This window comes from Ornithorhynchus anatinus, chromosome 15 (genome assembly GCF_004115215.2).
Source record: "Ornithorhynchus anatinus isolate Pmale09 chromosome 15, mOrnAna1.pri.v4, whole genome shotgun sequence".
Lineage (NCBI taxonomy): Eukaryota > Metazoa > Chordata > Mammalia > Monotremata > Ornithorhynchidae > Ornithorhynchus > Ornithorhynchus anatinus.
The window spans coordinates 12,384,518-12,397,700 of record NC_041742.1 but is presented as its reverse complement, the minus strand read 5'-3'; the positions used below and the strand labels follow the sequence as shown (position 1 = coordinate 12,397,700).

The window sequence follows — 13,183 nt, the reverse complement described above, 5'->3', positions numbered from 1 at the left end:
GGTTGGATACAGTCCCTGTTCCAACTGGGGCTCAAAGTCTTCATCTCTTTTTACAGATGAGGTAACAGGCACAGAGAAGTGAAGCTACTTGCCCAAGATCACACAGCAGACAAGACAAGTGGTGGAGCTAGGATTAGAAATCCAATCCTTCTAACTTCCAGGCCAACACTATTATTTGACAGTATAATGCTATGCATCGGGTTCGCTCAACTTAGGGTAATGGAAATTAAATCAGGAATTAGTAAGTAGTATTTAAGTACTCACCTGAAGCAGCACCGTACCAGATGCCTGGAAATGAAGAATTAATAAATAGAATAAAGAAGTGATGCTTCCTGCCTAAAAAGGATTTAAACTGTAATGGGAGAGACAAACAAAAACATTTACAACTAGAACAGTCAAAAGAAATAAATGAGTACACATAGATATAGTAGAACGGAGGAGAGGTATAAATAAGTTCATAAAAGATGGGGGCAAACTTCCAGGAAAGGTGGGAATTTAGGAAGCACTTGAAGGTAAGAAGAAACCATGATACGATGGATTTAACATAGTAATAACTGTGGCATTTGTTAAATGGTTACTAAGTACCAAGCCCTAGGGTAACTATAGGATAAGGAGATTGGAATCTGTTCTGTCCTGCATGAGTCATCGTCTAAGTAGGAAGAAGAAGAGGTATTTCAGCTTCTTCCTCTCTCCTGAAGTAGGCAGTGGCTCCCAAATTCAAAGCCTCATTTGGAAGGCACATCTCCTCCAATAGGCCTTCCCTGACTAAGCTTCCTTTCCACTTTTCCCACTCCCTTATGCAATGCCCTGACAATTCTTTTATTCATTCCCTTCCAGCCCACAGCACTTACTGATCTACAATCTTTCAATGATCTTCTATATTTTAGGCAATATAAACTCTCCTGCAGGGCCCTGGTGGTCTAAGGATAAAGATTGCCTCCTAAAGTCAGAGACTGTGGCTTTGAGTCCCATTTTGAGTGCAAATAGCTTTTGTGAATTGAGAAAAAGATGATTTTTTTGGGTTTGATTTTTGTGATCTTAATAATTAGGAGTGCAGATGTCTGTTTCCCCAACAGATTGTGCAACGTGAGGTTAAGGATCATGTCTATTAATTCTATTTTACTCTCCCAAGGCTTAATACAGTGCTGGGCACTCAGTAGGAGCTCATTAATATGATTGATTAATTGATTGGAAGAACAGAGAGGGACGGGTGAGTGCTCAGCACCTGGTGATTCCAGGGCCCTTGGAGGGGTATGGAGGGACCAAAGTGGGACCCAATGCCTCAGTTTCCTGATTTATAAAATGGGGTTTAAGGCAGTGAGCCCATGTGGGAAAGGTGCTATGTCCAACTTGATTACATTGTATCTATCAGCACTTAACAGTTTCTGGCATATAGTAAGTGGTAAATAAATATCATAGTGATAATTAAAACCTCCTCCCCTCTTTTGGGCCTCATTCTCCTCTCTTCTGGGTACATTGGCAAGGGAGGGGACCAACTGGCTGGTTTGAGTTCGTGTCCACGGAAACGTCAGCCCAATCTCTGCTAGGGAGAGGTAGAGGTTTTCTGCACTCCCCAAACAACAAACATCAAACTCATGGAAACCAATGCTCATGCACACCAAAAACCACTTGCCAAGCCAATAAACCACCAACAGTGTAGTTGAAACTCTCCAGAGACCTCACAACGCTAATGTCCATATCTGTAATTCATTTATTTATATTGATGTATGTCTCCCCCTCTAGACTGTAAGCTCAATGTGGGCAGGAACTGTGTCTACCAACTGTTGTATTGTCCTCTCCCAAGTGCTAGCTATAGTATCCTGCCCACATAAACTGCTCAATAAATCCGATTGATTGATTGATTGATTGATTAAAGGTAAATTATTTGGAATTGAAAAACTTTGGAGAGAATGATCACAAGTAAAAGGAGTAGGATGCAGTGAATTATAGAACTATCTGTGGTTCAAAGTAATTTTATAAGTGATGCACTGTGATCTTAGTGGTTAGTACTCTGTGTTGTGGCCACAGCAACCTTGGTTTGGAGTCTGAGTTTGTGGCTGTAAGCACTTGTTATTTTTTTCCTTCTGCCTCTTTTACTTTTCTTTTATGCCCAGAATGTGTAGGAACTTTTCCAAAGGGTCACCAAACTGGCTGAACTGACCTAAGGGGTCCGGGGTGGAGTAGGAGAGGACTCTGAGCCTCCAGGTCGTGGAGTCACCTAAAGCTTTTGTGCATACAGACTTCGGCAATACTTCTATACAGAACTTTAACAGTCTGTTATTTAAGTACAAACTCATTTCCACAACCCATTTTTTCTCTTAATGTTAGTCCCAGCCCAACTTAGATTGAAACCTTCTCGAAGAGAGGGGACCTTCATTCATTCGATCCTTATTATTGAGCATCTCCACCCAAACAATATTCTTCCCCTGCCCTTCAAAGCTTTAATAAGGCACAGCTCCCCAAGAGACCTTTCCTGACCAAACCCTCCTTTCCTCTTCTCCCATTCCCTTCTGCGTTGCCCTCACCTGGTCCCTGTATTTGTTCCCCCTCCAGCCCCACAATTCTTATGTACTTATTTGTAATTTTATTTATTTATATTAAGGTTTATATTAATGTTTGACTCCTCCTCTAGATTATAAACTCATTATGCCCAGGGAATGTGTCTGTTTTATTTTTATATGGTACTCTTCCAAACTCATAGTACAGTGCTCTGTATACACTAAGTGCTCAATAAATATGACTGACTGACTGATTGACCCAAACAGCCACCACGAGGTTGCAGGTCTTCAATCTCCTCCCACCTGGACTGGTGCCTCAGCCTTCTAACTGGCCTCCCTGACTCCAGCCTCTCCCCTGTGGCATCTGTCTTCCTCAGTTCTCAATCAATCGATCATATTTATTAAACACTTACTGTGTGCAGAGCACTGTACTATAAACTTGGGAGAGTACGAAATAACAGTTGGTAGACATGTGCCAACAATGAGTATTCAATAGGCATTCAATCAATACTACTAACTGACTGAATGATTTGTCCTGAATCTGTTGATAGAGGAAGGTTCCTGCTGTGAGAGATCTTTGAGAGGAAGCTCCTTGGATTCCCACAGGAAAGGACTCATTTCTGAGCCCAGGAATCTGGAATAAGGTTGAGCAGATTCCAATCAGTCCAACGGCTCCCCCTCTAAATTTTCCCTCCCTCCGGCTGAGCAGATAGATGACGTTGAGACACAAAGACAGGTATGGAGGTAATGGGAGGCTGGGCACAGAAGCACCTGTGACCCTGAGTGACCCTGCGAGTGAGACTGTCAGACACCCACTAGAGATACAGGCTTGGCTCCTTTCAGAGCTGTGCTGTGGATGGGAGCTGAATTGTCCCCGGGATTGCAGGGATACAGCCCTGATCCTGCCATATCTCTCCATGGGCATCTCTGATGGTCAATTAGCAACAGGTGATTGGGGGAAGAGATCTGGGTCATCTTTTTCCTGATTGGTGGGCAGCAGGGAGGGGAGTCTCAGCATTTCCAGAGAAGTCTCAGTTCGAGTGTCAGAGCGAATTAGTGCTCAGCAAGTTCACTCATTCACAACACACACTAATCATTCCCTGAGAGAGGGGAGAGGTGAGGAAATCGGCTGATGAATGCTGCCTCAACCTTGTCCTGCCAGAGTCTGACTGTCCGTGAGCTGCCTGCCCAGCCAGCACGAGTGATGAGGATGGGTGAGTAGGATGAAGCCATCTCTCTCTCAGTGTTTTTCAGGCTATCCTTCGGAATACTGCAGCTTCAGACTGGAGCTCTGGGCTGGGAATCAGGGCTGAAGAGCTTTTCCTAAGGGTCCCACCTTCCATTCCCAGGACCTTTGGAACAGAGACCCCTTATTATTATATTGGATCTCCTCCTGTCCAAGATCTCAGATATCTGACATGTAATCCTTAATATCTAAGATATCTAGATATCTAATCTCTATATGAAGGAGACAAACTGTCGTCATTCAGGTGGCTACTACCAGCTCAGAATGGCTCCCATATTGCCCTTAGGTGTCGACTGGTGGGGAAGACTGGGGCAGAGAGAGGCAGTTACAAAACCCATATCTCCCTGTGCCCCACGGTTCCCCCTCCCTCCTTCCACAACCTTATCTCTCAGAGTAGCGGGACTGCAGTGACCATGGTCCAGTTGAAGATAGTTCCTGTCCCTCTAAGCCATGATTTGGGGCACCCTGACACAGCAGCAGTTCCACAGTTCCAGAGGAAGAGGTGGGGGCAGAGATGGCAGGACCACAGGATCTCCACTAAGCTCTGGGAGCCACAATAATAATGATGGCATATGCTAAGCACTTAATATGTGCCAAATACTGTTCTAAGTGCTGGCGTAGATCCAAGGTAATTGGGTTGTTCCACGTGGGGCTCACAGTCTTACTCTCCATTTTACAGGTGAGGTAACTGAGGCACAGAGAAGTTAAGTGACTTGTCACAAGTCACACAGCTGACAAGTGGCAGAGCAGGATTAGAACCCACAACTTCTGACTCCCAAGCTTGTGCTCTTTCCACTAAGCTACGCTGCTTCTCTTGTAAGTGTTCAGTGGTCCTTCCTCTCTTCCCGACTGCATCCACCTCCCTTTAGTCTTTCTTCTACCATCCCAGTCTCTGTCTCCTTTCTTCCCTCCATTCTCTTTTTATAATGGGATTTGTGTTAAGAAGTGTTCTAAGTACTGGCATAGATACCAATGCTAATCAATGAATCAGTGTATTGATTGATAACTCACTCTGTGGACAGGACTGTATTAAGTGCTTGGAAGAGTATAGTAGAACAGAGGTGATAGACATGTACCCAATCGATCATCCCGAACACAGTCCCTGTCCCACATAGGACTCACTATTTAACCAGGAGGGAGAACAGGCATTGAATCCCTTTTTTCAGTTGAGGAAAACTATGGCACTGGGAAGTTATGTGACTTCCCAAGGTCTCACAGCAGGTACGTAGCAGAGCCAGGATTAGAAAATGGGCCCCCTCTGAGGTCTAGACCCTTGCTCTTTCCATTAAGTCATGCTTTTTCCTTGTACTCTGAACCTATTCCTTCCTTCACTGCTGTTCTTTCATTGCAAAACTAGATGACCCTATACCCTTTCCACCTCATTCTTGTCTCCCATCTCAGACCTGTGCCCTTCTCTCAAAGCGCAGTGCAGAGAGGGCCTTCTCACAAATGGGGTGGTGCAGGAGAATGAATCCTTTGTTGTCCAAGCTAAATGCACAAGAACAGTATTCAAAAATATTATAGGAAACAATATACAATGTGCAATAAATTTGACCCATGTACATTTTAAGAGCTAAAAGTGGGACAAGATAGAATAGCAGTAGTTCATTAAGAACTGTAAAAGAATATGATAATCCATGGTTTAATGACAGGAAAAGAAATCAGACAAATCTGGTACCCTTAATGTCTCTCTGTCCTGCTAGATTGTAAGGTTTTTGAGAGCCATCAATTCTATTTTATGCACTTAGATGGTTAATACAGTACTCTCTGTATTCAGTTAGTGCTGAGACACTTCCGTTTGGTGTTAAATGTTTGATGGCAAAGATTCTGTCAACTAATTCGCTTGTTCTTTCCCAAAAGCTCTCTGCACCCAGCAGACACTCAATCAGTAATGTTAGATTAAAAACTCCGTGAGGAAGGGGATCGCATTTAAGAACTCTATTGTTAATTTCTACCTACTTAAAACAGGGCTGTGAACACTATAGATGCTCAGTAAATACTGTTGATTGTCACTTAATATTCTTTAAAATGTCCCAGGAGGAATCATTTAGACTATAAATTCACTGTGGGCATAGAAAGTGTCTACCTACGTTATATTGTACTGCCCTGGACATCTAGTGTAGTGAACTGCACACAGTAATAATAATAATGATAATAATAATGATAATGATGGTATTTGTTAAGCACTTACTATGTGTCGAGCACTGTTCTAAGCAGTGGTGGAGATAAAAGGTAATCACACTGTCCCACGTAAGGCTCACGGCCTTAATCCCCATTTTCCAGATGAGGTAACTGAGGCACAGAGAAGTTAAGTGACTTGCCCAAGGTCACACAGCAGATAAGTGGCAGAGCCAGAATTAGAACCCACGAGCTCTGGTTCCGAAGCCCGGGATCTTTCCATTGAGTCATGCTCCTCAAGTGCTCAATAAATTGCTTTATTGACTGATTGAATTCCATACCGCTGTTCTTTGGGAGAGAGATGGTTCCTCTATTTTTCCAACAAGTTCCCTCTAGTTTCCCCCTCAATTCCAGAGTCTCTCCTTGCCCTTCCCTCCCAACTTTTCAGTGAGCGCTTTGGAGCAAAAACAAGAGAGGAATTTAAGAGAGAGTTCCAGGTCAGAGCGGGGACTTGGACAAGGGAACTCCATCAAAGAGAACAAGATAGAGGTACAGTGAGTAGGTTGGTGATAGAGGAATGAAATATATGGGCCGGGTTAGGGTAGGAGATCAGCAAGGTAGATAAGAGAGCTGTTTGAGGGCTTTAAAGCCGATGGTAAGGAGTTACGGTTTGATGTGGAAGTGGATGAGTAACACTGGAGGCTCTTGAGGAGTGGGGAGATGACTGAATGGGCCTTTTTTTAGAAAAATGATGAGGGCACCAGAATAGAGAAAGGGCTAGGGTGAGGAAAGACTGTAAGCAAGTAAACCAGCAAGAAAGTTGATCCAGTAGTCAAGTTGGGATACAAAAAACGATTGGATCTGCATAGTAGCAGTTTGGATGGAGAGGAAAGGGCAGATTCTAGAGGTTTTGATCTTTGGCCCTTTAGCCTGGCACATGCCAAGTCTTCTTGTCCAGCTGGGCCAGGTTGGAATTTTCTTTATATTTGTCATGCACTTTACTATGTGTCAAACACTGCTCTAAGCAGTGGGGTAGGTTAGGTTGGACACAGCCCCTATCCCAAATGGCGCTCACAGCCTAGGAAGGAGGGAGAACAGGTACTGAATCTCCATTTTAAAATTGAGGAACAAGGAAGTTAAGTAACTTGTCCTAGGTCACACAGCAAGCAATTGACAGAACCTGGATTAGAGAGTACAGGTCCTCCGTTAGTCAGTCATTCAGACAATTATTTTTATTGAGCAGTTATCATGTGCAGAGCACTGTACTAGGCACTTGAGAGAATATAGTGACTCCAACGCCCATGGTCTTTCCAGGGGATGGAACATGGGCCTGCCTGTTTACCAGTTTTGACGTCTGTCTCCCCCCTCTAGACTGTGAGCTCATCGTGGGCAGGTATTGTCTCTGTTGCTGAATTGTACTTTCCAAGTACTGTGCTCTGCGCACAGTAATTGCTCAATAAATATGACTGAATGAATGAAGGAAGGACCTGAATTCTACACCCGGCTCTGCCATCGGTCGCTGTGTGACCTTGGGCCAAATCGCTTAACTTCTCTGGACTTCACTTATCGCAACTGTAAAATGGGGATTAAGACTGGGAGCCCTGTGTGGGACAGGGACTGTGCCCAAATCCATCTGCTTGTATCCACCCCAGCTCTTAGGACAGTGCCTGACACACATAAAGCACCTAACAAATACAATTATTATTAGTAGTAGACCACACTGCAGTTATTGCGTGGACTCACCACGTTCCCAAGGCAGGTCCAGACTCCAGGGACTGAGGATGCTTGGAGTGCTCTCTCTGTCTTCTCATATTCTCTCTCTCTCTCTCTCCTTCCCCACCCAAGATCACTCTGCTGGAGCCCTCTTCTGCTTCTAATTGAGGTATGGAGAGGATGGAAGGCACGGAGCTCTCCTTCAACATTGCGATTTTGTTGCAGATCATCATCGGATCCATAGTGAACGTCTTCCTCCTCCTGTTCTATGCAAGTGTCATCTCCGCCAGCCACAAGCCCAGTTCCTCTGACCTGATCCTTGCCCACCTGGCTTTGATCAACACCATCATCGTCCTCACCAATGGAATCCCCAAAGCCTTGTCAGTTTGGGGCTGGAGAAACTTTCTGGACACAGTTAGATGTAAAATCCTCATTTACCTGTACCGGGTGGCCCGGGGCCTTGCCATCTGCTCCACCTGCCTCCTGAGTGTCTTCCAGGCTGTCACCATCAGCCCTGGCACCTCTCGATGGGCAGGAGCCAAAGCCAAGTTACCCCAGTGCATCATCCCCTTCTGTGCCCTCTCCTGGCTCCTCAACATGTTGATTGACGTTACTGCCCTGATCTACATGACCGGTCCCCAGAACAGCTGCAGCGTCCGACTCATACTGGACCTCAAATACTGCTTGACCATCAGTGCCAGTGAAGCGAGTGCCCTGGCCGTCGCGGTCGCCTTGGCCTTCCGCGACCTGTTCTTCGTGGAGCTCATGACCCTGGCCAGTGGCTACATGGTGCTCGTTCTCTGCAGGCACCACCGGCAGGTCCAACACATCCACGGGACCGGCCACTCCTCCAGGGGAATGCCCGAGGTCATGGCGGCCAAGAGGGTCATCGCCCTGGTCACCCTCTACGTCCTCCTCTATGGGCGGCAGGCTGTCACGCTGAGCGTTTTGATAAACATGAAGGGAACCTCTTCCCTGCTGATGAATAGCCACATGGTGCTGGGGTTTGCCTTCTCGTTCATCAGTCCATTCCTGATGATTGTGAGTGATAGGCGGATGAGAATGTTCTAGAGAAGGGGATCTCCTGGATCCGAAGCAGATCCCTCCTAGATTCCAGGGGGGCCACCAGCCCCCCACTAGTTCCCACTGGAGTGACCATAAGGCCCTGTTATGGCAGGGCCACATCCAGAATGGTGCACTGCCCTGAATCCCAACGTGCTTAAGGCAGGACCGATTAAGAGTGACTTGGTGGCAAACGGGGTTTGCTTCCCAAGCTTGGAAAATCCATTCATTTGTCCATTCATTCATTCAAGCTCTTACTGTGTGCAGAACATTGTATTAAGCGCTTGAGAGAGTACAGTTTAACAATATAACAGACATATTCCCTATCCACAGTGAACTTACAGTCTACAGGGAGAAACATTAATGTACATAAATAAATTACTGATATGTACATAAGTACTGTAGGGCTGGGAGGAGGGATGAATAAAAGGAGCAAGTCAGGGAGATGCAGAAGGGAGTGAGAGAAGACAATAGGAGGTCTTAGTCAGGGAAGGCCTCTTGGAGGAGGTATGCCTTCAATAAGGCATTGAAGGCGGGGAGAATCATTGTCTGTTGGATATGAAGAAGAAGGGTGTTCCAGACCAGATGCAGGACGTGGGCAAGAGGGCAGTGGCTAGATGAAGGAGACTGAGGCACAGTGAGAAGGTTAGCGTTAGAAGAGTGAGGTGTACGGGCTGGGTTGTAATAGGAGAGAAGCTTGAACTGTGAGATGCAACAGATGGGAATGAGGAAGCTGAGATCGTTGCTCATGAAAATGAATGGATTAATCAAAAGATAGCATGAACTGAGTACCTGTTTTTTTGCAGAGCTGGGTATTAAGCACTTGGGAGAGTTCAATAGGGTTAGAAAATCTGATCACTGTTTTTAAGGAACTTGCAGTCTTAGCAGGGAGCCAAGATAAATATGGATGAAAGACTCCAGCTCAAACCCTAACCCTAGGTGGGATATGTGAAGGAGTATGCATTTATATAGAAGGGTGTGGTAGTCTACGTGTGCAGAAATGTCAAGGTGTCACATCCTGCCTACACAAAATAGTTGCTTTTGGCAATTTGGGATGATATTCCTGGATACTAGGTTTTCTACAAACAGTATCAGTATTTTTCACTAGACTGTATGCTCCTTGAGGGCAGAGGGAAGATCTATGTAATTTTATCATTCCCTCCCAAGTGTTTAGTACATTAGTGTGCTCTCAATAAGAGCTCACAAAATACTATTGATTGATTCAGTACATTGCTACCAATGGTTTGTAGTGTTCAGGTCTCTGGGGGAGAAGAGGAAGAGAGAGGGAGAGGAGAAGAAGAGAAGAGAATAAGAGGAGGTGAGAAGAGAGAAGAAGCATGACTTAATGGAAAGAGCATGGCCCTGGACTCAGAAGACCTGGGTTCTAATTCCAGCTCCACCATTGTCTATTGTGTGGCCTGGGGCATGTTACTTAATTTTTCTGTGCCTCAGTGATCTCATCTGTAAAATGGGGATTGAGACTGTGAGCCCTACCTGGGACAGGGACTGTGTTCAGCCCGATTTGCTTGGATCCACCCCAGCTCTTAGTTCAATGCCTGGAACGTAGTAAGCACTTATAAAATACCATAGTCATTATCATTATATAATTATTCAACTTTTCTATGCCTTAGTTACCTCAATGGGGATTAAATTGGGATTTAAATGGAAAATAAAACTGTGAGCCCTACTTGGGATATAGCTGATGTCCAACCTGATCAGCTTGTATCTACTCCAGTGCTTAGTACAGTGCCTGACACATAGTAAGCACTTAACAAATATCTTTAAAAAAAGGAGGACAAGCAAGACCCCTAATGGCTCCTCTTTCCCAGCTACTGAGTTACTGGGAAGGCTCCTTGGCTTCATGGACCTCAATTCTCATTCATTCATTCAATTATATTCACTGAATGCTTCCAGTGTGCAGAACACTGTACTAAGTGCTTGGGTGAATATAATGTAACAATAAGAATGCACATTTCCTGACCATAATGAATTTACAGTCTACTGGGTCCCCAAAATGAGGGTGGGGGAGACCTGCCTTGATTCTTGAGAACAGAATTCTGAGCTGAGGGGTAAGAGATGACTGGATTGATGATGTGGTCACCAGGGTAACTGCCCAAAGTCTCGGGAACTGTCAAGACCTCCCCACTCCTGATTCTGGAAGGAGGAAGGAAACAGAGTGATGTAGTGAAAAGAGAATAGACCTGGGAGTCAGAGGACCTGTGTTGTAATCCTGCCTCTACCACTTGCCTACTGGGTGACCTTGAACAAGTCACAACTTCTCTGGACCTCAATCACCTCATCAGTAAAATGGGGATTAAAGCTGTTACCTCCTGGAGGGACATGTACTGTGGCCAACCTGATTATCTTGTATCTACTCCAGGGCTTAGAACAGTGTCTGGTACATAGTAAGCGCTTTATACCATAAAAAAAAGGAAGGCCCAGGATAGATGAACAAGAATGGTGAGGTTGTCTGTCCCTGTAAGGATCAGTGACTTCTCCTACATCCTGCTTGTGGAATGGCTGAAGAGAGGGAGGGGAAAGAGAAGGAAGGGGAACAGGGAGGGGGGGCAGATGTCACTCTAACCTTTTTGAGATGACAGTCCCTTCCTGAGGAAAGCTAGCAGGAAGAGATGTGCAGATAAGGAGGGGGCTGATGGGCAGTTATAACACAGGAGCATCTGTGGCCATGTGTGACCCTGAGAGTGAGGGTGTCAGACACATACTCGAAACCCAGGCTTGGTCCTAGCAGAGCTGGGCTGTGGGTGGGAACGGGCATGTTTTGGAGCTGCAGAATATTGACACTGAGGCCTTCTTGCCTCTCCATTGGCATCTCTGATGGGTCCATTACCAGAGGATAATTATGGGGAGAGATCAGGGAGGGAATTTGAGCATTTCTAGAAGTGTCCCAATTCGAGTGTCAGAGTGGATTAGTGTTCAATGATATGAACAGTTCCTTAAAAACAGTGATCAGATTTTCTAACCCTATTGAACTCATTCACACACACAAACACAAACGAACCACTCCCTGAGGCAGTAGAGGGAAGAGGAAAACTGCGGAAAATATTGCCTCAGGCTTGTCCTGACAGAGTTTGACTACCTGAGAGCTGCCATCCCTTCCAGCAGGAGTCATGGAGACTTGTGAGTAGGATAAAGTCGCCTCTCTTGTCAGTGTGGTTTCAGGCTTTCTGCAGGAACTCCTTTCCAATCCCTGGACTCTTGAAGCAAAGGCCCCTCAGCATTAGGCTAGATCCCCTCCTGTCTGAGGTCTCGGGGAAAAAAATCCATTTTAATCTTGATATATAGGAGATAAAGTGGAGCCATCAGATGACCACTGCAGGTCAGATGGCTCCCAGGTGGCAGCCAGATGGTTACTGGAAGGAAGGACTGGAGCAGAGAGAGACGGCTGCATAGTACACATCTTCCTGTAGTTCCCCCTCGCAGTTCGCAGTTCCCCCTCGCTTTTCCGTCAGGCTTGTCATAGGGGAAGCGAGACTGCGGTGACCATGGCCTGGTAGAAACCAGTCCCCACCCCCTTTCAGTCATGTTCCAAGTCACCACTGACCAGAAACAATCCCGTGACCCCATAAGAGCAAGAAAGATATTTGTGGCTACAGAGAGGAGAGCATCAAAAGCTAGAGTCCTGACCTTCCTCCAACTATCCATCTTCCCTTCTTTTGTCCCCTCCTTCCAGTCCCCATCTCCTTCGGTCCCCTATTCCTCCTTTTCCTCCCCTTTGTGCTTCCCCTGTTCCTTCCCCCATCTTTCATCTTAGATGACACAATCGCCCTCTAAACTCCATATCCAGGGGTATTCAATCAATCAGTCAATCATATTCCCTGAGCACTTATTGGGTACAGAGCACTGTACTGTTTGGAAGAGTACACTGTAACAGAGTTGGTAGAGACATTCCCTGCCCACAGTGACCTTACATGCTAAAGGGGGAGACAAGCATCAGTATAAATCATTAAATTGCAAATATGTACATAAGTGCTGTGGGGCTAAGGTGGGGGTGGTGAATAAAGGGAGCAAAATTAGGGATTTTCAGGGTTCTGACTCAAGCTGTTCACACAGACAACCCCTAAATCTGCAGATCTACCAAGGTCATATTCCTGGCAATTGCCTACTGATCTAACAGTCCATACAGAGTCAACATTACACCCTATCACTTTGTCCATAAATGGTCTTTAAAAATAAAACCCTTACTACATGTATTGAGCACTGTGCATCACTCTTGCCTGGCACACCTGCTGTCCCAGGAAGAACACAGTTGGTACAGAGACTGTAGGGGTTGGACAAGTCATTATCATTAGAATCTACACCTTCATGTGTGTGCTCAGGCCCACAGTGTTTTTGAATGGACTGAGTTTCACCTGTCATTTTCCACAGGACTCAATCACATAGCTGAGAAGTTGCCCATATCTTTGACAATGCCCCTGTTTATAAAGAGGTTTTATTTTGTCTGTATAGACTGGATTTGGGGGTTTATATTAAATTGGTTATTTTGGTTGTATAGTCTGGCTTGTTTTTACTTTTCTGTGACTCTTCA

General features: G+C 45.4%; 1 protein-coding gene across 1 annotated transcript; it reads left to right on the top strand.

Moving 5' to 3' along the window:
• The first annotated feature begins 7,755 nt into the window (after positions 1–7,755).
• Positions 7,756–8,646, top strand: ORNANAV1R3243 (vomeronasal 1 receptor ornAnaV1R3243). The gene is given in 1 exon segment (NM_001253635.1): positions 7,756–8,646. A coding segment is annotated over 1 exon segment (891 nt).
• The last annotated feature ends 4,537 nt before the right edge of the window (positions 8,647–13,183 follow it).